The 27,947-nt window shown below is 37.9% G+C and overlaps 1 protein-coding gene across 2 annotated transcripts in view; it reads right to left on the bottom strand.

Annotated features, from left to right (window-relative positions):
* Window positions 1-3,784: 3,784 nt before the first annotated feature.
* Window positions 3,785-27,947, bottom strand: part of RC3H1 (ring finger and CCCH-type domains 1) — an 85,658-nt gene continuing 61,495 nt past the window's right edge. The window contains exons 13-20 of one of the 2 annotated variants that reach the window (XM_053606010.1): window positions 27,768-27,932; window positions 20,733-20,885; window positions 17,856-18,069; window positions 17,318-17,408; window positions 17,005-17,137; window positions 14,888-15,058; window positions 13,264-13,379; window positions 3,785-11,163 (exon numbers count right to left, since the gene is read on the bottom strand). In XM_053606010.1, coding sequence (XP_053461985.1) covers window positions 11,013-11,163; window positions 13,264-13,379; window positions 14,888-15,058; window positions 17,005-17,137; window positions 17,318-17,408; window positions 17,856-18,069; window positions 20,733-20,885; window positions 27,768-27,932 — 1,194 coding nt within the window. In that variant the 3' untranslated portion in view covers window positions 3,785-11,012. The remainder of the gene's footprint in view (window positions 11,164-13,263; window positions 13,380-14,887; window positions 15,059-17,004; window positions 17,138-17,317; window positions 17,409-17,855; window positions 18,070-20,732; window positions 20,886-27,767; window positions 27,933-27,947) is intronic. The other variant, XM_053606011.1, reaches the window with a different exon arrangement.

Raw genomic sequence — 27,947 nt, 5'->3', positions numbered from 1 at the left:
TGGGACTGGTGCCCTACTCCTTGAGCCACAGGCGCCGCCCAGTCTGTCATGTTTTAACATTTCTCAAATAAACTCCTTCCCTTTTAGATGTAAATAAATGCATTTTTCCAGAATTCTATTTTTGGCATTTTAATCTTTTAGGATTTCAACATTTGAAATTATGGCATTCAGGATTGTGTCTTTTTGAAATTATAATTGGCTCCCAAGAGGCACAAACCTGGTCCCTTAATTTCCCTGCTAACCGTACTTCTTTGCACTGCCTTTACTTTCAGAATAAAATACAAACACTTTAGCATTGGCTATTGGCTTCTAGGATCTAGAGCTGCCTCATCTCAAGCTACCCACTCACTCCTACTCTAGCTTCAATGACCTTCTAGTTTCCACAATTCAGACTCTCTTTCTGCACAAAAGTCACACGTTCTAGACTGGGTGACGTGCTTATGCCTGTAATCCTAGCGCTCTGGGAAGCCGAGGTGGGTGGATATCCCGAGCTCAGGAGTTTGAGACAAGCAAGAGACTGTCTCAAAAAAAAAAAAAAAAAAAAAAAAAGCTGGGCTTGGTGACAGGTGCGCATAGTCCCAGTTACTCAGGAGGTTGAAACAAGAGGATCGCTTGAGGCCAAGAGTTTGAGATTGCTGTGAGCTATGATCATGCCACAGCACTCAACCCCGGGGTGACAGAGTGAGACTTGGTCTCAAGAACAAAAACAAAAAACAAAACACACGTTCTATTTTCTTTGAGCAGGAGTCTTATGTCTTCAACACCCCTTTGACTGCTCAAGTTTTACCTTCAAGGTAGCATCCTCTGGAAAGCCCGGCCAGCCAGGCAAGCTTGTCTTCCTGGCACAGTCCCACAACTCCTTGCTCTTCTCTTTTGAAGACAATTGTGGTTGAATCATCTTTGATAATTCTGTTTAGTGCCTTGCTATTGATTTTTAACTATCTTAAAGTTCTGTAATCAGAGATCCTTTAGGGTAGAGACAGTTTTTTGTTTCTTTTTTTTTTAGAGATAAAAGAGTCTCACTTTGTCATCCTTGATAGAGTGCCGCAGTGTCACAGCTCACAGCAACCTCCAACTCCTACGCTTAGGTGATTCTCTTACCTCAGCCTCCCTAGTAGCTGGGACTACAGGCGCCCACCACAATGCCTGGCTGTTTTTTGTTGCAGTTTGGCCGGGACCAGGTTTGAACCCGCCACCCTTGGTATATGGGGCTGGCGCCCTACTCACTGAGCAACAGGTGCTGCCATCTTTTGTTTTTTTGAGAGAGTCTCATTTTTGCCCTCGGTAGACTGCTGTGATGTCATCCCTCACAACCTCAAACTCTTGGGCTCAAGCAATTCTCTTGCCTCAGCCTCCCCAGTAGCTGGGATTATAGGTGCCTGGCTAGTTTTAGAGATGGGGTCTGTCTCTCTCTTGCTCAGGCTGGTCTCAAACTCCTGAGCTCAGGTGATCCACTGACCTCAGCCCTCCAGAGCTCTAGGATTATAGCCACGAGCCACCCCAGAGATAATGTTTTTTAACGCCTGACTGTCCCCTACAGTGTTGTGAATATGGGGAGTACTCCATAAATTAGTAAGTACTGCTAGTGGGTGTTCAGTGAGTAATTGTTAAGTTTACTTTTTATATGCTAGGTGTTCCAAATAAAGGTGTTCCATTTACTGAATGGGTCACCTAGTAGGAAGGCAAAGGGATTTAATAATTGATTATTGAAGACAAGCTGGTTATTGGGATTGAAGCACTAATGCATACAAGAAACATTCAAATTAGTCTTTGTGAGCTGCAGCCTATGGGGTCAGAAAGTAAGTACCCTATTACTTGTGATTAGGAGTAGACCTAGGTAAGTGGTAAAGATGACAGATCTGGTTTTGGAGTTCCCACTCATTTTATAATCATTCAGGGATGCCAGTAGCCATTACCATCTCTCATACCCTCTAGGATTTCTTTACTATGGCCCCTTCCCTTGGCACCTAATTGCTAACTGTTGGTAGGATGACAAAATAACCTTCATTGGTAATGTGTATTATTTTAAAAAGTTATTATTTTAAAGGAAATTCCAGTCATTGTCAGTTACGCATCTTTTAAAAATAAGGGGTTTTGGCTCAGCACCCGTAGCACAGTGGTTGTGGTGCCAGCCACATACACTGAGGATGGCGGGTTCAAACCTGGCCCTGGCCAGCTAACCAACTGCAACAAAAGTCGCCGGGTGTTGTGGCAGGTGCCTGTAGTCCCAGCTACTTGGGAGGCTGAGGCAAGAGAATCACTGAAGCCCGAGAGTTTGAGGTTGCTGTGAGCTGTGATGCCAGAGATTGCTTGAACTCAGGAGCTGAAGACCAGTCTGAGCAAAAAAGCAAGTCCCTGTTTCTAAAAATAGATGGGCATTGTGGTAGGCGCCTGTAGTCCCAGCTACCCGGGAGGCTGAGGCAGGATCTCCTGAGCCAAAGAGTTTGAGGTTGCTGAAAGCTATGATGTCACAGCACTCTACTGAGAGCAACTGCATGAAACTTTTTCTAAAAAAAAAAAAATATATATATATACATATATGTATCTTGGCTTGGCGCCCATAGCTCACTGAGTAGGGCACCAGCTACATACACCAAGGCTGGTGGGTTCAAGCCTGCCCCCAGCCTGCTAAACAACAACAACTGCAACAAGAAAACAGCTGTGCGTTGTGGCAGGTGCCTATAGTCCAAGTTACTTGGGAGGCTGAGGCAAGAGAATCCCTTAAGCTCAAGTTTGAGGTTGCTGTGAGCTGTGACGCCACAGCACTCTACCGAGGGTGACATAATTAGACTCTGTCTCAAAAAAAGGGGGGGGGGCGGTTTCTTACATAATCCTGTTGCTATTTTCACACTGAACAAAAACATCATTCCTTGGTATTATTATCTAATACCCCAATACTTAATCAAATTTCCCGACTTATATAAAAATGTCCTTTATATTTGTTTTGTTGAAATCAGGATCAAATAAAGCCCATAGGTAACACTTGATTTTTGTATTTCTTTTCTTTTTTTTCGTGGTTTTTGGCTGGGGCTGGGTTTGAACCCACCACCTCTGGCATATGGGACCGGCGCCCTACTCACTGAGCCACAAGCGCCGCCTTTTCTTTTTTTTCTTTTTGTAGAGACAGGGTCTCACTTTATGACCCTCGGTAGAGTGCCGTGGCCTCACACAGCTCACAGCAACCTCCAACTCCTGGGCTTAAGCGATTCTCTTGCCTCAGCCTCCTGAGTAGCTGGGACTACAGGCGCTCGCCACAATGCCCGGCTATTTTTTGGTTGCAGTTTGGCCGGGGCCGGGTTTGAACCCGCCACCCTCGGTATATGGGGACGGCGCCTTACTGACTGAGCCACAGGCGCTGCCCGATTTTTGTATTTCTTAAATTTCTTTCAATTTGTCTTCTTCGTGCTATTGAACTATTATTTATTGGTTTCTAAAAGATAATAAACTTACACTTATCCACTAACTGCCAGGAATGACTAATGAATGGGGATTTCAGGACAATTAGGAGAAGTCAGTAAAAATGGAAAGACAGAGTTTCATTGAATATTGATGTTAGTATTTCAGAACCACCATCTTCACTCGTAATGTGCAATCACTGTATAAAAAAAATGAATTTGGAGTATAGTATGTTCATTCCTATGATGCCTACACAAAATTGGCTACTATTACATGCATATTAGCCATTTCTTTTTTACCTAAAAAAACCCTCTATCAAAAAGGTGTAAGAATAAGGTTAGAATAAGATGGCACAGACTCATTTACAAAAAAAAAGACTACACATTCTTCATTAATTTATCATTTAATATAAATGCTGACAGAAAGCAGATAAAGACCTTGTAGACACTTTCATATATTTACAATCCAAAAGGTGAATCACCTCCTTCTACTTGTTAAAATAAATCCTTTTATCTGCAACTTATGGGAGACTTAAACACTAATTAGGAGCAACATGAGGCTGAGTCAGTTTCCAAGGTAATAAAGAAAGGGAACAGCGTTTTAACAAAATGTGGCATATTTGATATAAACAACATGCACACAAATAATACAAAATTGAAAAACATGGTCCTAATCTCAAAAACCTGCAACCAGTGGAAGATGTACTATTCAGATCCAGAATCCTGTTGCCCTAATCACCTTTTTACTATTCTTTCTCTTTTTCCACCTCACTACCTTTGAAGGTTTTTTAAAAATTGGAAGTATTAAACAGATTAAAAACAAGAGGAGAACAGTCCATTTCAAAGAGGGTTCTTTTTCCTATTCCAAAAGAACTGTCAAGAGATAAAGACTTCAAATAAGATTTCACAGTTTGTCAGATCCAAGGGAATTATTCACAGCTTGTGAAATTCCAACCCATTATCTGTATTTGTCTTCACTTTTTCCTTCACAAGGAAAGTAAAATTTCACAAAATTCAGCAATTTAAAAATCAGATGTAACTTTAAGGCTGAATATATTTCATTTCAAAATGGGTGAGTAGAGGCAGGCAAGAAAGAATAGGGAGCAGGGGCAATTAAAAAAACAGAAATGCAAGACAACTTTTTAAAAAATGGTATTCTGTCTAGCACTGATTTATAAGAACAGAAGATACAAATCCTCACTATCCAAAACTGTAAGTGATTTCATAAAGTCACTTAAAATCTGACTCAAATCTCATGGCTCCTTTATTAACCTAGATTATTTTTGTTTTGTTAAATATACCTCTGCAGGGCACAATCACATACAATCAATACGATTGGTAAAGTACGTAAGCTCTATCCCAAGCAAATATGCGTCAATGTTAAAAAGTTATTTAAAAACAACCAACGAACCAACCAAAAACAAAAAAGCCAAAATAAAATCCACCCAAAAAGGTGATAATGACTGCAGAATGTCTCGGGAGACTGGTATGAGCCTAAAGACCAAACGGACCATGGTCAGGGAGAAGGGACGGCAGGGACGACATGGGGAGAGGCCACACACACACACACAGAGGGACCTCACAACTGGAAAACGCTGAAGTGGAAGGAAGGTTTCGCTCATTGCCTTCATTCACTTTTTCCATTGCTCTTTTTCCAAAAAGTCATAGATTCATCACAAATAAGACAATGAGGTCCATGGACCAATGAATAAAACTGAAAACTCTTCAAGTTCCCTTCAGGATGAAAGGGGGAAAGTATGAAAATTCAGGCAACAATACATTTGGAAAAACTAACTCTCAGGACAGTGTCTTAGTTGAACAGAGGATGTAAAAATGGTAAGCAAAAGCTCTGAATGCCCCTAAGTCAGAAATTTACAGAGTAATTCAGGTATTACTGTGGGAATGGCAGCCAATCAATGGAGAGAAATGACACTAAGAAATGGCCATTTAAAACCATGAGACAAAAAAAAAAAAAATCAGGCAACAAATTATCCACCCAGTAGTTTGTTTCTGTCCTTTTCTTGACCCTTTCATATACTCCCTGAGGTGGGGGACCACTTGACAGTTTCCAGTTATAAGATGACTCTGAGTGTATAACCCAAATGGATGCCAAAGACTTGTGAGCTCTGTCTGCTTAGAGTAAAAAAACAAAAACAAACAAAAACCAAGCAGAAAGACTGAGAACTTAATATAAGAAAAGAAATCACCTAATCTAGTTATACAATATACATTAGGACAACAAACTCCACAGGATTTTATTTTCCTAAATACACATTTTTGGACATAATATTGTCTTCAGGTTTAAGTTTCCCCCCTTGGGTTATTATGCCTTATTTTCTGGTGAAAATAAAGGTTATTACTCTAAGGATGTTTTTGCACAGGGATGAAATTTAGGGGAAATTCAGTGTTTGGCTGAAAATCCAGAGGCCCTGAAAACAAGGATTCCAGTGGTGAGGTTAAGTTCCTTTATCACAACAGGACTTCGACAGACTCTTTACCCACTTGTTCAGTGCAGTATTAAAACACACTTGTTATTAAAAGGTGTTATTTATTCCTGGTGGTAGCAGTTTCTTATTCTTTATTAATAGTATAGCTAGTATTTCTTATCAATTAGAATCTATTACTTGTGAAAACTTCTTTAGCAATCAGAAATAACACCTTTAAAATCCAAATCTTCAGTTGTATTTACTAAAATTAATTGTACCTTTTGACCAAAAAACAGCTTTCTTTTTGAAGTGGCTCATACAAGCTGAATTGAGAAATTTTAAAAATATTAACTGCAATCCACCTACAACTCTCATTAAGTTATTTCAGCAGGAAAATTTCATAAAGCTGAGCTGAAGCAATAAATATAAAAATCATAGCTGTCAAAGGTAGAAGGGTATGAGTGTGGATCAGCAAAAGGGGTACTCAGGTAAAATGATTTGACTGGGGCAGACTGCTTGCTTGTTCAATCCTTAACAAGGAAAGTAAAATTTGCTTTAATTTAGTAGTTCTATCCAATTTTTAAAAGAAGGATGAGCAAATTTTTCAGAAAGAGATCACTTTGCAACACTTTAACCATGTATCACCAAATCTGCAGTTAATTTCCAAGCAGGTTATGAATTTCTCCTAAAAATTGGGCCATTCCTTTTAATGAACTGTAAATCATTACAGGTGTTTTTCAACACGGAGATGATGGTAAGACTGCTCTCCACCACCATTTGTATATAAGTACCATTGACTGAATACTTCTTTAGTGAAAGGAACATTTTTCTCTGAAAGTTAACATCATCTGAACATGTACTGACTACCGTTAATTATGTCTCACCAGTCATGTGCTCATGAATTCTTTTATCCAGACTCATGACTTGATCACAGAGATGGCTGATTGTCCTTTAGGCACAACGGGAAAAAAAATCCCATAAAAACACAGAAGATGTATCACAACAAGGTAATCTCAAAAAAAGCAAGGGGTGAGGGAACAAATGTTTATACACAGTATTAGAAAAGATGAAATTCACTGGTTTAGAGAAACTGATGGATTTCCATTACTTTTACATTTTATAAGGCTAGCTAACTTTAATAGTTAACTTTAGATGTATCTACTTACACAGTACAATCAACTCACAAATACTACAAAGTTCACAATCAAAATGGCTACAACTTCCCCCCAAACCAAAACAGAGTAAAGCACAAGTCTTTGGCTCTCCTTTAAAGAAAACAGCAGGTTATCATTCTTAACCAGACCTTTGTTTGCCTACCAGTAGGGCAAATACCACATTTGTGCATCACTGAGTAATAACACCATTAGAAAAGGCAACTTCACAGAAGTTATTGGCTAAGCGAATTCATTTGAATGCTCTGTTTTGAGGCAGCAAACTGTCACTGTTGCAGATTGGGGAAGGCAGTGGGTAAGTCAAGGGGGAACCGTAGGATGAAAAAGGGCCAAGAAAAAAAAAAGACATTCATGGAAAAACTTATGATTAAACTTTGAGCTTAAAATCTGAAGACCTATGGAAAGTCTGATGGAGTTATATAATCAAAGTAGCAGACGAGAAATCATACTGATTTTCTGTCTTTTAGGCAAAAAAAGTAAATACATGGGAAAGAATAGGAGAAGGGAAGGGAAATAAGATGGGAGAAGGGAATCACCTCACATTAATGCTGTATCAAGCAGATTTTTATACATTCTGAGTAGCTGAATATTTGTAGTTGGCATTAGGAATAGTGTCTATTATTAGTTGACTATTATTATTAGAAACCTATGCTATAACTAATTTTTCCTTTAATTGGAAAAGTGGTAAGAAGTAGATCTTTGGTCACTTCAGTCTCTGTAAATTATATAAGAACAGCTAATAGACTTATTTTGTGATAGTATCTATAAATTAAACAAAAGAACTACATGTAAAACAGGAAACTAAATCTAGATGCCTTATTTTCAGTTCTTCCACCTTTTTCTAGAGACCTCTTGAGCAAAGAATAAGTCAAAGTACTTAAAATCCTCCCTATGATAAAATCCTGGCCTGTTATTTAAATAAGAGTAAACACAATGCTTATTACTTCTACCTTAACTCTTTCAAAAGTGTTTATGTTCATCTGAGATATCTAATTCTTGCTTTTGAATTCAGTGAAAAACAAAGTCATCCTCAGAAGAAATTAACATTTTAATAAGTAGAAAGCATAGAAACAATATTTTCTATTTTATTGGTTTCATCTCTTAACTGTCACTAAGGAAACAAAATTTAAAAAGCAGGAAAAAATCACTACCTTTCAGATTTTGATTAAAAAAAAAAGAAGAAAGACAATTAAAGAGTCAAATAGTTATGCCAAATAGGCTGTTTACTCTTACAGGCTGATCATATAAGGGAGAAAAAGAAAAAAAAAATAGTTCGGGGGTTTTAGCAAATTCTTAAACCCATTGGTGAACACTAGGAAAACTGCAAAAATTTCCATTAGGTAAGGCAGAATGACCAATTTAAAATAGATAAATTATAGGCACATTGGGACAATGTAACATTCTTCTGCCCTTCTATCCAACCAGGTTTCCATCTATAGTGTGGGCCCATGCAGGAATACAACTAGAATTCAGGATACAATTTAAGGGATATTCCTCCCCCCCCCCCAAAAGAAAATGCATAAAAAGAGAAAGACATCTACACAGTGGCTTTTCTGGTTTTGTTCAGAAAAGTAATACTACAAGAATTAATCCCTGTTCTGCTCTATCTCACAAAATCAAAATGGTGCAAGCAAGAATGAGTGTACCTGAAGGTAGAATATGAACAAGAGTAACAAAAATGGATATTAGGGGTTTCATCAATAGATACCCAAAATGAAACTTCACTTTCATACTAAACATCAACAAAGTCAATCATTCTGAGTTCCAAAGTGCTTCCAACATTTAAGAATTATGCGACACATCCAAAAAAGTAAGATCTGCCCAAATCTGCCTACAGAAGGTTGGAGGCTAACAATATTGCCTTTTATTGTTAAGCAGAGAAATAAAAAATCTTGGGACTCTGCCAAACATACAAAAGTTTCTTTCCTTCTCCCAATAAACAATAAGAATTTAAAGCATAAATGTAGGAGGGTTTTAAGCAAAAGTAAAAAAAAAACAAAACAAAAAACCATAAGCAATTAAAAAAACCCCAAAAACATATTTAGAAAAAAGGAAAATGTACATATCAACTGAAAAAATGCCTCACTTTCATTCAGTGCTTCCACCTCCCAATCAGTCATTTTATCGCAACAGCTGCGCTCATGCGAAAAAATCCTTAAAACATACCCAATATATATACAGATATAGCTATGTATATATGTATATATATAATATATATATATAAATTTTTATTTAAATAAAAAAGAAAGCTCGAATCCCAAGCCAATATGTGTATATCAAATCCTTGACCAGCCAGGTCTGTAGGGCATAATCAAATTCAATGTGAAATAGTATATAAACATGGTGCCTTGACTGGGCAAATTAAATAATTGCTACTCAAAAGAGTGTTCTGTTTGGACTCTCCTACTGGTAGGCAATGGCAGGACTGTATTACCCTTCCCACCCCCACCCTCATTTGTTTCAGTTAACAGTATGATGGACACAGAGCTTAGACTGAGGTTATGACCTCAGCAGGAGTTAAGGGTTAAGAAAATAAGAAACAAGAAAAATATAAACTCTTGTTTTTACCCAACCAAAGCAATGCAGTAACTTATTACATAACCAGTGCTTTCTGATTTAGTAGTATAATCCAGAGAGAGAAACTGAAAATAATTTAGAAAATAGAGGGATGGAGAAGGCAACTATATAAAATTATCCCCACTAAACATGTTTTACAGGGCCTTAGTTAAGCAGAGACACGTGGCATCAGAATATGTGCAGCAAAATTAAATAATAAAAAAGGTCTTCCTATTTTCAAAATTCTCATGAATTAACATTTTCAATATTGGAAAGCCAAGTCTACAAAAACTGATGCCAAGGTACTTCCTACCTACTTATGCTGATGAGTTTAAGCAGCAAAAAGTTATCAATTCATAAACTATGCGTCAGAGTCAGGCAGTTCATATTTGCCAAATCTCTTTAAAACCAGGGGCTGTAGTATAGAGGGATTCTATTTTATACTTTTAGATTTTGAGAGTCAAATAAAAACACCCATTCAAAATAATGTTGCTTTGTTCATTGTTACATTCAAATCAAGTATTGCAGTTTTATGACATGGTTGACTGTCCTGGTTTTTGAGCATTCTGTTTTCAGCAAAAGTTTAATTTGGAAAGCACAGCTCCAAATTTCCAACCATGGGTTGAACACAGGCAATATACCAACCATGTATTTTCAGTGCTATTAAGTTCATTCTTAATCTCCCTTCAAATCTAATTAAACACAGAAATCGGCTTTCTCATGACATTAAGAGAATATAAAAGATCTTTAATATGGAAATGGGGACTTCAAAAATTGTCTGTAATTATCTCTCTGAAAAGTTGAAAATAAGAAATAAAACTATCCTAAAAAACACTTCAATGTCCTAAGAAAAATATATCTATCCATAAAGCTGGTGATCCATAAAGAAAAAAAATTCTGGGAAAAGTTGGTTTGCTGCACATTTTCTAATATCTCAGTTTATTGTTGTCTCTTTGTTTCTTAAGCACCAGAGAATTCTCAGAAGGGCTAATGCTTTTTGTCTGTTTTAAGTTTATGGGGTGGTGAGAGTTGGAAAGGATTGGGGGCAGGGAATTATACACTGGGTATGTAATAATACCAAAATACAAGAAAAACCTACTTCATTAAGATCATACAATTAATCAAACAGAGTGTATATATAATATCTTCTTTTTTTTTAAAGCCCTGGATCCAAGGCGTCCAAAGTTATTAAAATAAAGTTCATTCACAGAACAAAAACAAATTTAATCTGAATTGCTTGCAGATACTGCTAATTTTCTTTTTCTTTAAATTAAAAAAATGCATTAATGTGAACTATGTGCAGGGTTTGTTTTAGTAGTGGTGTTTGTGCACATTGCCTCTGGTACATTTCCTGGATTTCTCTGACCACTCTTAGAAAAAAAGTTTAGAGGTTATCCATTTTCCTACCCCTAGGCCCTACAAATTGTTTAGGAGCAGAAGATAAAAGTACAACTCCTCATAGTTTAGGGAGCAGAACTGGGAGTAACTCCTGATTTCTGGGAGTCATTGTTATCTCCTCCTCCCTCGGGGTCCTCCGACAGGTTCAGAGAGCTGGTCTTGTTTGATAGGAGGCTGATATTCTCTTGTGTCAAGGCTGATCCATTTGGTACATCACTGTTAACATTTAAAAAAATGTAGTTGGAATTTTAATAAGAAAGAAAAAAATAACTTATTAGCAGGATAAAATAAACAAGGGCCTATCATTTAATACTATGGGAAAATATACAAATGGCTTCCAAATTTTAATTTACAGCTCCTCATCTGTGTTTTAGCGTAGGGTGTACATAACTAAAGCTAGCCAGTTGCCTATTATTTTTTATTTTTAGAGACAAGGTCTCCTTCTGTCAACCTGGATGGAGTATAATAGTATGATCATTTTTCACTGCAGCATTGAACTCTTGGGCTCAAGTGATTCTCTTGCCTCAGTCCTCAGACCCAAAATAGCTAGAACCTACAGATGTGCATTACTACACCTGGCTAAATATTTTTAAAAAGAGATAGGGTCTCTCCATGTTGCCCAGGCTGGTCATCTCAAACCTCCGGTCTTAAGCTCCCAAGTGCTGGGATTATAGGCATCCATCTGGCTTGCTGGTTGCCTATTTTTATAAATAATTTTATTGGAACATCGGCCTGCCTATTTGTTTAACTTATTTTCTGTCGCTGCTTTCACACCATAGGGCAGAGTTGAGAGTCACAACAAAGACATACTTTAAAATATTTACTATCTGGCCTTTAAGAAAAAGTACTGACTCCTAATTTAGCTTGTTTACTAATATAAGAAACAATTTTGAGCTCAGCATAATGTATGGATTTAAAATAGCCAAAACCTAAGCTTGTAATCTATAGACATTAGAAATTCTCATTGTACATCACCAGGTGGGCAACTCAGGACTCTACATTCAAAAGACTCAAAATATCCTCAGAAAATAATTAAGGATATGCAAATAAAGAGTTGATTATAATATTATTTATTGCAGGGTTGTTCATGGTAGTTGATATGTATCCTTCAACACCTATGGAAGAATACAGGATAGACTAAACTAAAAACTAGGGTAGTGGGTTTATAAAAATCAGCAAGTGGCTAAATGCCCACATAATTTAAAAAGACTGAGAAGATGAAAACTGAGATGTTAACGTTAATTATCTCTGGGTATTGAAATTATAGGCGATTTTTAACTTTACCCTTTGCTAAAATTTCTGATTTTCTACAGTTTTTTTTATATGACATATTTAATATTAGGGTCTTTCATTTTCTGTTTTTTGTTTGTTTGTTTGTTTTTGTTTTACATTAAGCATATATGGTAGAACATCTGTCAAATGACCACCCAAGGGACTGTAACAAACTGGGCAACAATCGGAGGTGGTAAGCGTAAGGAACTAGGCCTACTGTACACGTGGTACATGTCTAATCTATGAAAATTAGTCAACTTAAGGTTCTACTATATTTCTTTCATAATTTAAAGGTAAATGGCTACATTTAAAATAAATTATGAAACAAAGGATAGAAGCAAACCTAACCAGAAAATTTCACTTGGTTAGAGCAGTGCCTATGGCTCGAAGGGGTAGGGTGCTGGCCCCATATGCCAGAGGTGGTAGGTTCAAACCCAGCCCCTGCCAAAAACCACCAAAAAAATTTTTTTTCACTTGGTTAGGTTGTTGATCTAAGTTTTATAACTCCCAGATTTATGCAGAAATATTTTCTCAATGTACATAACAATGATTTTTAAAAATCACATATTTATAAAGGTACTTCTAGTATGACCAGATAATACAATTATTCCCTTCTTTTCTTTTTTTTTTTTGAGACAGAGTTTCACTTTGTTGCCCTCAGTACAGTGCCATAGCATCAGAGCTCACAGCAACCTCCAACTCTTGGGGTCAAGCAATTATCTTGCCTCGGCCTCTTGAGTAGATGGGACTACAGGCGCCCACCACAACGCCCGGCTATTTTTAGAGATGGTCTGGGCTCAAGCAATTATCTTGCCTAGGCCTCTTGAGTAGATGGGACTACAGGTACCCATCACACGCCCGGCTATTTTTAGAGATGGTAGCTCCCTCTTGCTCAGGCTGGTCATAAACCTGTGAGCTCAGGGCAATCCACCTGTCTCAGCCTCCCACTGTGCTGGGATTACAGGCGTGAGCCACTGCGCCCGGCCTAATTATTCCTTTTCTATATGTAGTTCAATGAGACGATGAAAACTTCCTTTTCTTTACCTGAATGTCAATGTAAGGTCCTCAGCTGGAACTTTGTTTTGTGGTTCTGGTTGTCCATTCTCTGCTTGCTTACTTGTATTCAGTTTGCTTTTCATGTCCAGAGAACACTGGTTCTCCTTTTTGAAAGAGAAGGAAATAAAATGAGTTATCTACTTAATGGTGCTAATGAGAGAGACCAAATACAGATAATACAGACAAACAGATGATCCAGAAATCATACTTAGTTTTGTAAAATGGCCAAAGAAACAGGCAGACTAAGAGAGAACCACACAAAAACATAACAAAGTACAAAACACTTGCTCACTAACTAAGCTGGAAAATAACGGAAAGAATGCCTGAAGCTAACCTGAAAAAAATCTCACAGAAAAAGAACAATGACTTAGGGGAAAAAACAAACCCCCCCTCTTCAAACCCCAATGAGTTAGAAAAAGCAAGCCAAAGTACAATAAGTATATATGCTATACTTATGAAAGTAGAAAATACTATATGCCTTATTTGCTTAGAAAAAATACAGAAGCCATCCAACAAAAAAGTCAAATACCAAGCAACCCAAGAGAATGGTTTAATCTCTTAAGACTCAAAATTTACTGAAATGAACCAGGTGCAGTGGTTCATGCCTCTAAGTCTAGCACTCTAGTAGGCTAAGGTGGGAAGACTACTTGAGGTCAGGAGTTTGAGACTAGCCTGAGCACAACTGAGACTCCCCCCTCTACTAAAAATATTAAATAGAAAAAATTAGCTGGGGATAGTGGTGTACACCTGTAGTCCAAACTGTGCCAACTATGGGAAGGCTGAGGTAGGAGGATTGCTTGAGCCCAAGAGTCTAAGTCTGAGGTTGCTGTGAACTATGATGACACCACTGCACTCTAGCCAGGGTGACAGAGCAAGAGCATATCTCAAGGGGGAAAAAAGGTACCAAAATGCATGTCTGGCTCAGAGACCATAGCACAGTGGTTACGGCGCCAGCCACATATACCGAGGCTGGCGGGTTTGAACCCAGCCCAGGCCAGCTAAGCAAGAATGATAACTGCAACAGAAAAATAGCTGGGCGTTGTGGGCGCTGGTAGTCCCAGCTACTTAGGAGGCTGAGGCAAGAAAATCGCTTAAGCCCAAGAGTTTGAGGTTGCTGTGAGCTGTGACACTACGTCTCTCTACCAAGAGCAACATAGTGAAACTGTCTCAAAAAAAAAAAAAAAAAAGAATGTCTGTGTACTATGAAGCAAATCCCAAGAATATTCATGATACAGCTCCATAGGACAGAATGTGCAGAATGTATCTCATTCCTAACAAAAAAATGGTTCATCAATAACTTAAAGGCTACAAAACTAGAATGTTACTTGGTAACTACATCTTTACATAACACAATGGTATTGTAAAATAGTAAAAATCATCCCATCTGCTTCCCTAATGTTCCCTATGTTAATCAGAAAGTTAAGAACTTCCATTAACTACCTTGTTTTCCCTACAAATTAATAAAGAATCCTAACACAAAAAAACACACCTATACCAAATGGGAATGAGGAAAAACAAGCTCTAAATAACTTTAAAACTCTGCAGCCATGCATTCGGTAACACGACAATATGAAAGATTTCACCTTCCCCCTCTTTTCCCACTAAGACTTACCATACTTAGTTCCCGGGTTCTCTTCCCAATTTCTCTTTCCACCTGGTGCAGTTCCAAGCTCAACTGCTCACTTGAGATCATTCCAGGCCATTTTGGAGGTGGTGGTGGAGGCTGTGGCTGGCCTGCCAGGGTGTTTGCCTCCCTCTGCAACACCAGCCTGTTACTAACAGCCTAGTACATAAAGTCAAGCACATACACAACTCAACAGGTTTCACACCATGCATAGAATAACCAGGCTCAATTCCAGAACACAGCCTTAAGTAGCTTATCAACCAGGTATGTGTAATAAAAATAATGCCACTGTAAGGTACCATCTGTTTCTCTGAATACCATTTGAATAATAAAAAAAAAAAAGCAAAAAATAGGGGATTTAAATTTAGTGAATAGTAATTTCATTTTAGGTATAATTTTTTTTTTTTTTAAGGCAGTCTCACTCTGTTGCCCCAGGGTTGAGTGCCAAGGTGTCAGACCAGCTAACAGCAACCTCAAACTCCCAAGCTCAAGCAATTCTTCAACCTCAGCCTCTCACAGTGCTAGGATTATAGGTGTGAGCCTCCATGCCTGGCTTTAAATTGCTCTTTTTAGTTTCTTATCTGGAAAAGAAGACAACTGTAAATGTGCATCTTTCTCCCTCTTTTAAAATTAATTTTCTCTGAAATAAATCTTATCATTTATTTCAATGAAACCCTCATTCGTTCAGAGGCTTTTTTTTTTTTTTTGGAGGGTAGAGACAGAGTCTCACTTTATTGCCCTCAGTAAAGTGCCATGGCATCACACAGCTCATAGCAACCTCCAGCTCTTAGGCTTAGGTGATTCTCATGCCTCAGCCTCCCAAGTAACTGGGACTACAGGCGCCCGCCACAATGCTCGGCTATTTTTTTGTTGCAAAATTTGGCCGGGGCTGGGTTTGAACCGTCCACCCTCAGTATATGGGGCCAGCGCCCTACTCACTGAGCCACAAGCGCCGCCCTGTTCAGTGAGTGGGCGAGCTTTCAGATAATACTGATATTAAGTATGTGGCAAGCTTCCAGATAATACTGATATTATTTTTGGACAGAAATTAAGAATTTTAAGACAAAAAGCCATGAATTTGAGGACAAAGATTAAGTGTCCTAATAGACCATTTCTTCCTCCAGAAAAGAACAATGTATTTCCCACTAGAATGTCTTTAGTTTTCCATATTCAAAGAATATGTTCCAATGTAAAGGATGATATAAACAAAACCTAGTTTCCTTATGTGACACTTAAAGAGATTTTGAAAATTCTTTAATTTTGTTTCTTAAGTGTCAGGCAGCATGATGGAAAGAACACTGAATTTGGATTATGAAGACAGGGTTCATGTTTCACTTCTGAAAACTTACATCCTTCAATTAAAAAAAGGTGAATAATACCGCCTGCCTAACCCATTTATCAGGCACAGTAAAAGGTAGGGGGGCAGTAGCTCATGCCTGCAAACCTAGAACTCTGGGAGGCCAAGGTGGGTGAATTGCTTGCACTCAGGAGTTAGAGACCAGCCTGAGCAAGAGTGAGAGACCCCGTCACTAAAAAAAACAGCCAGGTATTGTGGAACCCGCCTATAGTCCCAACTACTTGGGAGGCTGAGGCAAAAGGATCACTTGAGCCCAAGAGGTTGAGGTTGCTGTGAGCTATGACATCATATCACTCTCTGAGGGTAACAAAGTGAGACTGTCTCAAAAAAAAGGTGTTAGGCTTATTACCCACGGACTTTTTGTTTTTAAAGTCAAAGTTCTAAGCTTCTATTCATTAAAAATTCACCAAAACTAAGGATTAAAGGAAATTAAAAAAAAAAATGTTTGAAAATCCTAAAGCTAAGAGCACTTGTTAACCTTAAATTTAAATGTGCCATATAAGAATATAAGCTCCTATTGGCAAATTTTAGATTACTTGTTTTCTATTCTCAGGTAGTAGAAATTCTAAGTTTCCTATTGTCTCAGGACTGAACCCAGTATTGCATTCTTTGAAGAATAGATACTTAGATACTAAACTGCCAAGAAACAGACCTTAAAGTTTTGTGTTTGTAGTATCTCAAAAGTTCCTGTTTAAAATCTCTGAGAACCCTTCAAACATGAACACAAAAGTTATCTAAAGGTTGATACCTCTAGTCCACGCAGCTGGCTCTGCTGGCTAATCTGATGGTTCAGTTGCTGTAATTCTAGTCGCAGCTGCTCCCTCTCAGCAGATGGAAGGGGTTTTCCATGACTGGCCACTTCAGACATGGATATTCTCTCCCTTTGGTGAGAAAGAAAGAATGGAGCAAATTTCTAAGTTTTGTTTCCTTAAAATATTACTGATATTTTCCTTAAAACATTACTGATATTATTACTAATAAAAAAACAAAACAAAACAAGAAAAGCTGAATAATTTTAAAGTGCTTTACATGTTTGTATAAATAAAAAGAACAACTCATACCTCTCACTGAAGTGTCCCTGAGAAGGTATGCTATGATGAGGTGAATACGGAGAACCTCCCCAGCTACCATGGGTTCCATATGGACTATAATCTGTAAGAGAAGGCTTCATTGTGGTATGATGTAATTCATAGGTTTGATTCATCTTTTAAGGTACTCATAACCCAAAAGGCATACACATATTGTACACACAGCTATTAGAGAGATTATCTACCAAAATGGGAAAAATATGCTGATATTTGCTGTTTCTTTTCCACTGAACCTTCAGTCTTTGTTATTTTTTCATTTCTGTTTGAATTCTTCAATAATGAGAATGCATTTTTTTTTTTTTTTTTTTTTTTTAGAGACAGAGTCTCACTTTATCACCCTTGGTAGAGTGCATTGACATCACAGCTCACAGCAACCTCCAACTCCTGGGTTTAGGCGATTCTCTTGCCTCAGCCTCCCATTAAGCCATTTCAGGAAAAAATGAGAAACATGGGCAATCTTCATATGTAGACATTAGGAATCCTCTAGATCAGTTTATCTCTGAGTTCTTACCTGAAATGTTAATAGATTTTGTGGGAGCTCCCTGAGGTGCCATAGCCTGCATTGGGCCAGCGCCCTGATATATTGTTTTGGAAGTTCGAGAGATGGCACCAAACCGAGACACTGTTGGTCGGTCTCCAAACGGGATAAGGTCATCATCACTGGGTTCTGTTGCTCTTCTCTGCAGATCCAATCGCTGGTCTCTCATTCCCTTACTCTCCACATTCTGATAAAAAGCAAAATGAGAAATCCACTTCACACTTAGATCTCTCTCTCTAACATAATCTCTTCCAGCTCTGTACTAAGGTTGAGCAAGAATATAATGCCCTTATTGGTAAAACAAAAATCATTAATTACTTTTGGTTGTTAGATAAAACACCATTTTTAAAACCTTTGGCCACTCACCACAGTAAGAAATAAACTTTATGTCATGACCCACTGCATATGTGTAAAATACGTATTTATTGCTCTATGTATTATGTAATATATATTACATATAAAAATATATAGACAAATCCCTAAGTAATTTGCATGAACATTAATGTTTAAGAAACACTAGGTTAGACTTCTCTCACCTACCTGGGGAGATTTTTCAATTGCTTTTATTTTATTTTATTTTTTGAGACAGAGCCTCAAGCTGTCTCCCTGGGTAGAGTGCCATGGCGTTACAGCTCACAGCAACTTCCAACTCTGGGCTTAAGCAATTCTCTTGCCTCAGCCTCCCAAGTAGCTGGGACCACAGATGCCCGCCACAATGCCTGGCTATTTTGTGGTTGTAGCTGTCATTGTTTGGCAGGCTTGGGATGGATTTGGGTCCACCAGCTCGGTTGTATGTGGCTGGCACCTTAGCCGCTTGAGCTATAGGCACAGAGCCTTTCGATTGCTTTTAGATTACAACCTTCTTCATTCTTTACTCAGCTAAAGAAATGAATTTTATTTTGCTAATATTATGTTACTTTAATATCATAACCTTTTCTGAACGCCAATTACAAAAAGTCTTCCTGCCTAACTCTCCCAGTCATCTCATGCCAGCAAGAGGCTTACAATGACCTAAAAACAAAGTTACCCCATATTAAACCAAAAGTAAAGATTTATTTTATCTTTTCCTCCTCTATAACCCTCTCTTTTTTTGGCTGGCATCTAATCATATTTACACTATAGATATCCTTTGCTCATTTATAGTCCTATCAGCATCCAAGTCTTCTTTCCTATTACCAAATATTGGTATTAATCAATTGGACAAGTATTTATCTATGAAAATCTATATAATAACCTAGGAAACCTTTGTCAGAGTTAATAAGGAGAATTAGGTTAAGAATAATAGTCAAGACATACCATTAAACCCACCAATACCATTTCTAAGCATAACTGTCAAGTGTGTACATAAGGAGACATACACAAGAATGTTCACTGGGCACTGCATATAACAATCAACACAAAAATGAAATTTTTTATAGATTATATATTTATTTATATATATTTATTGTATGGCATCAGTTACCATACAATACCTGATAGAAGCAGTTAAAATGGGCCAGGCGCAGTGGCTCACACCTGTAATCCTAGTACTCTGGGAGGTTGAGGTGGGCAGACTGCTTGAGCTCAGGAGTTATGAGACCAGCTAGAGCCACAGCAAGGCCCCATCTCTAAAAAATAGCTGGGGTGTTGTGGTGGACACCTGTTGTCTCAGCTACTCGGGAGGTTGAGGCAAGAGAATCAATCACTTGAGCACAAGAGTTTGAGGTTGCTATGAGCTATGACACCATGGCACTGAATCCCAGGGTGAATGAGTGAATCTCTGTCTAAAAAAAAAAGGCAGTTAAAATGAGTGAACCTGAGCTAGGGGTATAAATACGAACACATCTTGAGTAAAAATGCAAGTTGAAGTATATAATTTATATAAGGTTTATAAACATACAAAATAACATTCTTTAGGAATAGTATAACATTATCCATGAAAATACTAAACACTAAACTCAGGATAGAGAATACTGAAAAGGAAGGAAAGAAGAAAAATGAGATTAGACAGGTGCATATAGGGGGATTTAACCATTTCTGGAAATTGTTTTTTTAGACAGAGTCTTAATTTGTTACCCTTGGTATAGTGCTATGGTGCCATAGCTCACAGCAATCTCAAACTCTTGGGCTCAAGCAATTCTCTTGCCTCAGCCTCCCCAAGTAGCTGGCACTATAAGGCACCCACCACTACACCCAGCTATTTTTTAGAGATGAGGGTCTCAGTCTAGCTCAGGCTGGTCTCCAACTTGTGAGCTCAGTTGATCCATCTGCCAAGGCCTCCCATAGTGCTGGGATTACAGGTGTCAGCCATGTTGGCCGTTTCTGGAAAGTTTATTTCTTAAAAAATAAAAAAGAAATTACAATGAAATATTGACATACATTTTAAGCTTGGTTATTAGAAACATTGGTGTTACATTATTTTCACTGAAAAACAAAATAACCCAAGTAGCATAAATTGTAGCATCTCAGAGCTCACTTGAAGCTGAGCAGCTATAATTGATTCAAATACTACCCTTGTTAACTAAATTCAACCTTGTTTAACTTCAGAGTTGTGAAAAAGAATTTTAACTGATTCGTTAAAGAAATCCAAGATCTTGACTAATTACATAAAATAATTTAATTTGGGTCCTAAACCATATTGGGAAATCACCACTGGCACAGAAAAATAATAAATGCTCTTTCCTCTAGGTAATTATTAAAAGATTTGTATTTATACCTGAACAAAATAAAAAACTATATAGTTGAAATATAACTCAATTGCATAGTATAGAATATTGCTGAAACTCTTTGTTTTTGCCTAAACTACAATGGAAGAAAATTTATCTAGTTTATCTTGATTTGTATTAAATATTGCTTAGCTATCACACATACCATCATTTCCACACTCCCTGCTGCCACAACATCTTTTGGTTTTGCGTCTTTGGTTCCAATGTAGGAGCCGATGGTGTCACATGACCAGGGAGAATACTGGCTATAATCATTCCCTTTGTATTTCCCAGCTACCTTCAAGTCTTCATCCAAAAACTACAAATGAGGGGGAAAAAAAGAAGAAACAAAATGGGAAATGGGTCTATGAATAACAAGACAGAGAAAGCAGAGAATTTCTTCGAACATCATGCTAAAGCAACATAATAATGATTATTTGACTTTAATGTCATGCTAGAAGACTTATAGACTACGAAAAATGTAAAATAACTGAAGAATAACATTTAGCCCTCATACTTTGTAAGCACAAGGTCAAAAAGTATCTCAATTAACTTTTGAAGAATCAATCTACATTTCAGAGGTTTGCTCATTTACTTATTAGATGAAGTCAACATTTAAGCAAATATATGCCAGGCCAGAGTTTTGCTAGACTCTTTTCATGTTTCTTTCAGTAAGACCCAGGTAAACAAGACATTAGAAAATGATTTTCTTTTCTTTTTTTCTTTCTTTCAAAGATGGTATTTTCCTCAGTTGCCAAGGCTGGAGAGCAGTGGTGAGATCATGGCTCACCATAACCATGAATTCCTGGGTTTAAGGAATCTTTTCACCCCCACCTCCCACGTAGCTAGTACTGTAGGTGTGCACAACCATGTTTAGCTAATTTTTTTATTTTTTATTTTCTGTAGACATAGGGTCTTACTATGTTGTCCCCAGTGGTCTCAATCTCCTCGTCTCAAATGATCCTCCTGCCTGAGCCTCTCAAAATGCTAGGATTATAGGCCTGAGTCACCATTCTTGGCCTAAAGACAGTTTTTGATGATCTATATCGTGTACAATGATACAACTTTTTACTAAAATCTCTTTAAAGACAGTAATTCATATCTTGAATAAATTCTGCTCCTTAGTTTGAGTCAATGAAGTGAAAAGAATAAGATGCCTAACTTTATTTTCTTAAAGTAAATGCTCCATTATCTAATAAGAGAATAGTTATTTTAAAACTAAAGCATTTTTACTAAAACTGCAACATTCACATTTATGCACTGTTTTGTGTTTTAAATTTATGTATGCTACCTCATAAGCTCAAGTCCATATTAGACAACATAGGTGATATGAGCAAGGTTATACCATTAAAGGGAAGTGCCAGAGCTAGAACTTAACATTGCTTTCACATTAAACAACTTAATGTTGCTTATCACAACACACACACTCTCTAACACCCAGAGCCTACTGGTACATTTACATGGCTCTATGCCTCTCCCTATACTAAAATGAACTCTCTTCTGGGTCATCAGTATTGGCCTTCTATACTGACAGAGCGTCTATTGCTCATCAATATCACTTCTTTTCTTTTATTTATTTATTTATTTATTTTTTTGTAGAGACAGAGTCTCACTGTACCGCCCTGGGTAGAGTGCCGTGGTGTCACACGGCTCACAGCAACCTCTAACTCTTGGGCTTAAGCGATTCTCTTGCCTCAGCCTCCCGAGCAGCTGGGACTACAGGCGCCCGCCACAACGCCCGGCTATTTTTTTGTCGCAGTTTGGCCGGGGCTGGGTCTTTTCTTTTTTTTTGAGACAGACTCTCAACTTTGTCACCCTCAGTAGAGTGCTATGAAGTCACAGCTCACACCAACCTCAAACTCTCGGGCTTAAGCAATTCTCTTGCCTCAGCCTCCCAAGTAGCTGGGACTACAGGCACCCATCACAAAGCCCAGCTATTTTTACAGATGAGGGTCTCACTCTGGCTCAGGCTGGTCTCGAACTTGTGAACTCAGGCAATCTACCCACCCTGGCCTCCCAGAGTGCTAGGATTACAGGTGTGAGCCACAGCGCCCAGTTCAATATCACTTCTACTTTTATTGTTCATATCCTCTTCCTCCTCCTTTGTCCTACCACTATAAAAAAAATTTCACGTCTTTTTTTATTTCTCCTTTACTTACAAACTTTAGATAGAACCACTAGTTTTTAAAACACATGAACTGGGTGGCATCCATGGCTCATTGGGTAGGGTGCTGGCCACACACACCGAGGCTGATGGTTTGAACCCAGCCCGGGCCAGCTAAAACAACAATGACAACTGCAACAAATAAAACAGCCAGGCATTGTGGCGGGCACCTATAGTCCCAGCTACTTGGGAGGCTGAGGCAAGAGAATCGCTGAAGCCCAAGAGTTTGAGGTTGCTGTGAGCTATGATGCCACAGGACTCTACTCAGGATGACATAGTGAGACTCTGTCTCAAAAAACAAACAAACAAATAAATAAAACACGTGAACTACTAATAAGAGTGCCCCCCTTTTAAAATTCCTTACTGTAATATATTACACAGCTGTTTAAAAGTATGAGGTAAATTTATACATTGACACGGAAAGACATCCAGAATTGAATTAAGAAAAACCAACAACCACCCCCTCCTTCAAAAATGCAAAACACAGACACAAACTTTAAGATGTATTACACTAAATAATCTTGTTAAAAAAAAAAAATAAGGCTAGGCATGGTGGCTCACACCTGTAATCCCAACACTTTGGAAGGCTCAGGCAGGAAGATCACTTGAGCCCAGGAGCTTGTGACCAGCCTGGGCAACACGGTAAGACTCCACCTCTACAAAAAAATTTTAAAATTAGCTGGGAGTGCTGGTGTGTAACTGTAGTCCCAGCTACTCAGGAGGCTGAGGCAGGAGGATTGCTTGAGTCCAGGAATTGGAGGTTACAATGAGCTATGAACATGCCACTGCACTCCAGCCTGGGTGACAGAGTGAGACACTATCCCTTTAAAAAGAAGAAAAAGAGAAAGATCCAACCATCCCACTATCGGGTATTTATCCAAAGGAAAGGAAATCAGTGTACTGAAGAGGTATCTGTACCCCCATGTTTATTGTAGCACTATTTACAATATAGCCAAGATATGGAATCACCCTAAATGCCCATCAACAGAGGAATGGATAAAGAAAATGTATGTATACACCATGGAATATTATTTAGCCACAAAAAAGAATGAAACCCTATCATTTGTGGCAGTATGGATAAGCCTGAATAAGTGAAATCAGTCAGGCACAGAAAGATAAATGCCATGTGTTCTTATTCCTATGGACTTATATTAGTAGAGCAGAACTGCAGTCATTAGAAGCTGGAAGGGAATTAAGGGAGGGGAGGATAGGGACTACTTGGGCATTGTGGATAAAAATTTATAAGCAGATAGGAGGCTAAAGTCCTAGTGTTCTATAGCACTATAGGAGGAATAGAGTCGATAACTTACTGTATATTTTCTAAAAGTTAGAACCATTTTGAATGTTCCTGATATAAAAAAAGATACATGTTTGAGGTAGTAGATATGCTAATTACCCTGATTTGATCATTACACATTGTATATACGTACTGAAGTATCATGCTATATCTCATAAATATATGTAATTATGTGTCAACTAAAAAAAATGTTAGTTCAAGCATACCAAAAAGCTGAAATATGCAATGGGTTATAGAAAATGTAATTTTTTTGAGACAGAGTCTTACTCTGTCACCCAGGCTACAGTGCAGTGGCATCATTGAAGCTCACTGCAACCTCAAACTCCTGGGCTTACCTGATCCTTCTGCCTCAGCCTCCTGACAGGCATGCCCCACGGTACCTAGCTAATGTCTTCTATTTTTAGTAGAGATGGGGTCTGACTCTTGCTCAGGTTAGTCTTGAACTCCTGAGTTCAGGCAATCCTCCCGCCCTGGCCTCCCAGAGTGCTAAGATTACAGGAGTGAGCCACCACACAGCCAAGGTAGGCTTTATTATACTTGAATTACAAATGAAGAAATCTGAAGCTGAGAGTTCATGGAGACGAAGTAACTTAAACACACAATGATGGACACAGCTGAACCTCAAAGTCAAGTATGTCTGATTCCAAAATCAGTTCACTTTTCACAATGTCTCACTTCTTTATAAAACAGTATGGCATAACAAGGTTCTAGCATGTCTCTAATATGTAATTTTGAAACAATACCACACTAGTTGTTTATACTTTATAAGCAAAACTACATTAATAGAAGACGCATGGCTTTACCAATAACCTACATTATGGTGAAAAATTCATGCAAAGTATTTAGATGGGAAAGCCAGATACTGTGAATAATTTCTGTTTAGTAGATCACCTTCAAATACCCAACAAGTTACTGTTTACTGTGTGTGACACACTTCAGTTTTCAACTGTTATTGCTTGTTATCCATAATTTGTCAGTTAGCAATGTTCACAGTCATAATTCTATATATAAAGGATGCAAGACATGGTCCTCATATAATTAACAACTGCAACTCTACTGAGAAAACTTATTTGGCTCCTTTTAAAAACATACACACACTACAAGCTAAGGCAGTACATATACAATCAACAAAACAAAACTGAGTAAAATAAAAAATGCAAGTTGACTTTTCAAAAAAAGAAGCAAAACTGATAAATCTCTAACAAGACTGACAAAGGAAAAAAAATGCCAACAGAAATGGAAAACTTAGCATAATTATAGGCCATCTTGACATTCACATGATAAGAAGACAACACTCATTCATGGTAACTACCAGCACTGTCTTACAGAATCAAAGATGACTCTCCAAAGTATGGTTTAATGCCCTGAGATACATCAATCAGTTTTCTTTTTTTTTTAAGCAACCTTATTTTATTGTCCTTGCTTTTTTCTGATTTTCGCTACCTATCGCCTATCATTCTAACTCTTTAAACCAACTTTTTTTTTTTTTTTTTAAGACAGAGTCTCATTTTGTAACCCTGGGTAGAGTGCCTTGGCTTCATAGCTCACAGCAACCTCAAACTCTTGGGCTCAACCGATTCTCTTGCCTCACCCTCCCAAGTAACTGGGACTACAGGCACCCGCCACAAAGCCCAGCTATTTTTTGAGATGGGGTCTCGCTCTGGCTCAGGCTAGTTTCGAACTCGTGAACTCAGGCAATCCACCAGCCTCGGCCTCATAGAGTGCTAGGATTATAGGCATGAGCTACTGCACCTGGCCTTAAACCAACTTTACTACTGTTGGTTTCTTCATTATGAGTTAAATAAATAAATGTTTGACGTGTCTCACTTATTAAAAAAAATTCCAAAACCAGGAATAGAGGGATGCTTCACTAACCTGATAAAGATCATCTACCAAAAAAACCACAGTAAACATCAGAATGGTGAATTAATAAAAGTCCCACCTACCCAAAGATCAGAAATGAGTCAAGAATACCTGTCCTCATCATTTCTATTCCATATTATATTGGAGTACAACAAGAAAGAAAAAATTTGAGGCTGGGCATGGTGGCTCACACCTGTAATCCTAGCACTCTGGGAGGCTGAGGCAGGTGAATCACTTGAGCTGAGGAGTTTGAGACCAGCCAGAGCAAAACTCTGTCTCTACTAAAAATAGAAAAACTAGCCAGGTGTAGTAGCAGGTGCCTGTACTCCCAGCTACTTGGGAGGTTGAAGCAAGAGGATCACTTGAGCCCAGGGGTTTGAGGATGCTGTGAGCTATGATGCCATAGCACTCTACCCAGGGCAACAGAGTGAAACTCTGTCTTAATAAATAAATAATTTTTTTTAAAAAAACAAAGAAAAAAATTGAAAGGAAAAAGTTATTATTCAGAGGACATGATGGTATGCATAGAAAATCCAGAAGAATCCACTAACAAATATTAGAATCAGGAAATTTAGCAAGCCTGCTGAACAGAAGAGTTAATAAATGAAAATTTACTTAATTTCTATATGTTAACAAACAAATTTCAAAAAGAATTCTATTTAAAATAGTTTCAAAAAACATCAGTTATTCAGGAATAAATTTAATGTACAATAAGCAAGACACTAAAGTATGAAAAAAATCCACATATAGGGGTATATTTTGTTCATGGAGACTTATTAGAAAGATATCACTTCTTGGCTCAGTGCTTGTAGCTTAAGCAGCTAAGGCACCAGTCACATACACCAGAACTGGCGGGTTCAAATCCAGCCCGGGCCTGCCAAACAACAATGACAACTACAACCAACTAGCCGGGCGTTGTGGCGGGAGCCTGTAGTCCCAGCTACTTGGGAGGCTGAGGCAAGAGAATCGCTTAAGCCCAGGAGTTGGAGGTTGCTGTGAGCTGATGCCACAGCACTGTACCCAGGGTGACAGCTTGAGTCTCTGTCTCAAAGAAAAAAAGATATCACTTCTTACCATATTGATCTAAAGCAACACTTTCCAACAGAAATATGTGATTCACATATATCAATTTAAAATTTCTAACAGCCACATAAAAATGGAAAAACAGATGAAACTAATTTTAATAATACATTTTATTTAACTTGAGATACCCAATATATTAAAAACATTAATGAAATATTTTACTTTTTTGTATTAAATCTACAGATCCAGTGTATATCTTATAATACATCTGAATTTGAACTAGCCACATTTTATGCACTCAATAGCCACATGTGGCTAGTACCATATTGTTCAGTACAGATTCAGAGATTCAACATGATCCTAATCAACATTGCAGGAGATGTTTTTATGGATATCAGTATCAATATGTTGACTTTTGAAGAACAATAATATTGGAAAACATACATCACCACATATTAGGCCCTATGATAAAACTACACCAAAAAAATGTGTTATGGGTACAAGGATAGAAAATAGATCAATGGAACAGAGTTCAGAAACATACATGGTCACCTTACTATGCCAAAGGCAACTGCAGGGTACTGGGGAAAGGATACTCATTTAATAAAATGATGCTTGGTTAATGAGATATCCTTATGGAAAAAAAACAAAACAGATCTTGACTCCCAAAACATTATATATAAAAATCAATTCTAGATGGATTATAGATTTAAATGCAAAATAAAATAATAAACCTCTTAGAGAAAAGCATAGGAGAATACCTTTATAACCTTAGGAATAGGCAAAGATTACTTAAATAGGACACATACAAAAAACAATGATGAAGAAAAAATTGACAAAAGTGATGTGCTTACTTCCTCTTGATGGAAGGTAGGAGGCAATGTTGGTGAAGGTGCAAAAGGAGGGGGAGAGATAACCTTTCTTTCTTCCAGTTGGGCCATTATTTCCTTTCGTCGGCGATGTAGTTCATCTAGACTAGGATGGGGCTGGGGAGGAGGAAGCCGGCTGTAAGGAGGCTCCTGAAAATGGAAAGA

Source organism: Nycticebus coucang, chromosome 10, assembly GCF_027406575.1.
Source record: "Nycticebus coucang isolate mNycCou1 chromosome 10, mNycCou1.pri, whole genome shotgun sequence".
Lineage (NCBI taxonomy): Eukaryota > Metazoa > Chordata > Mammalia > Primates > Lorisidae > Nycticebus > Nycticebus coucang.
Note: the sequence above shows the minus strand (reverse complement) of the source record. Positions and strands in the feature narration are given on the sequence as shown.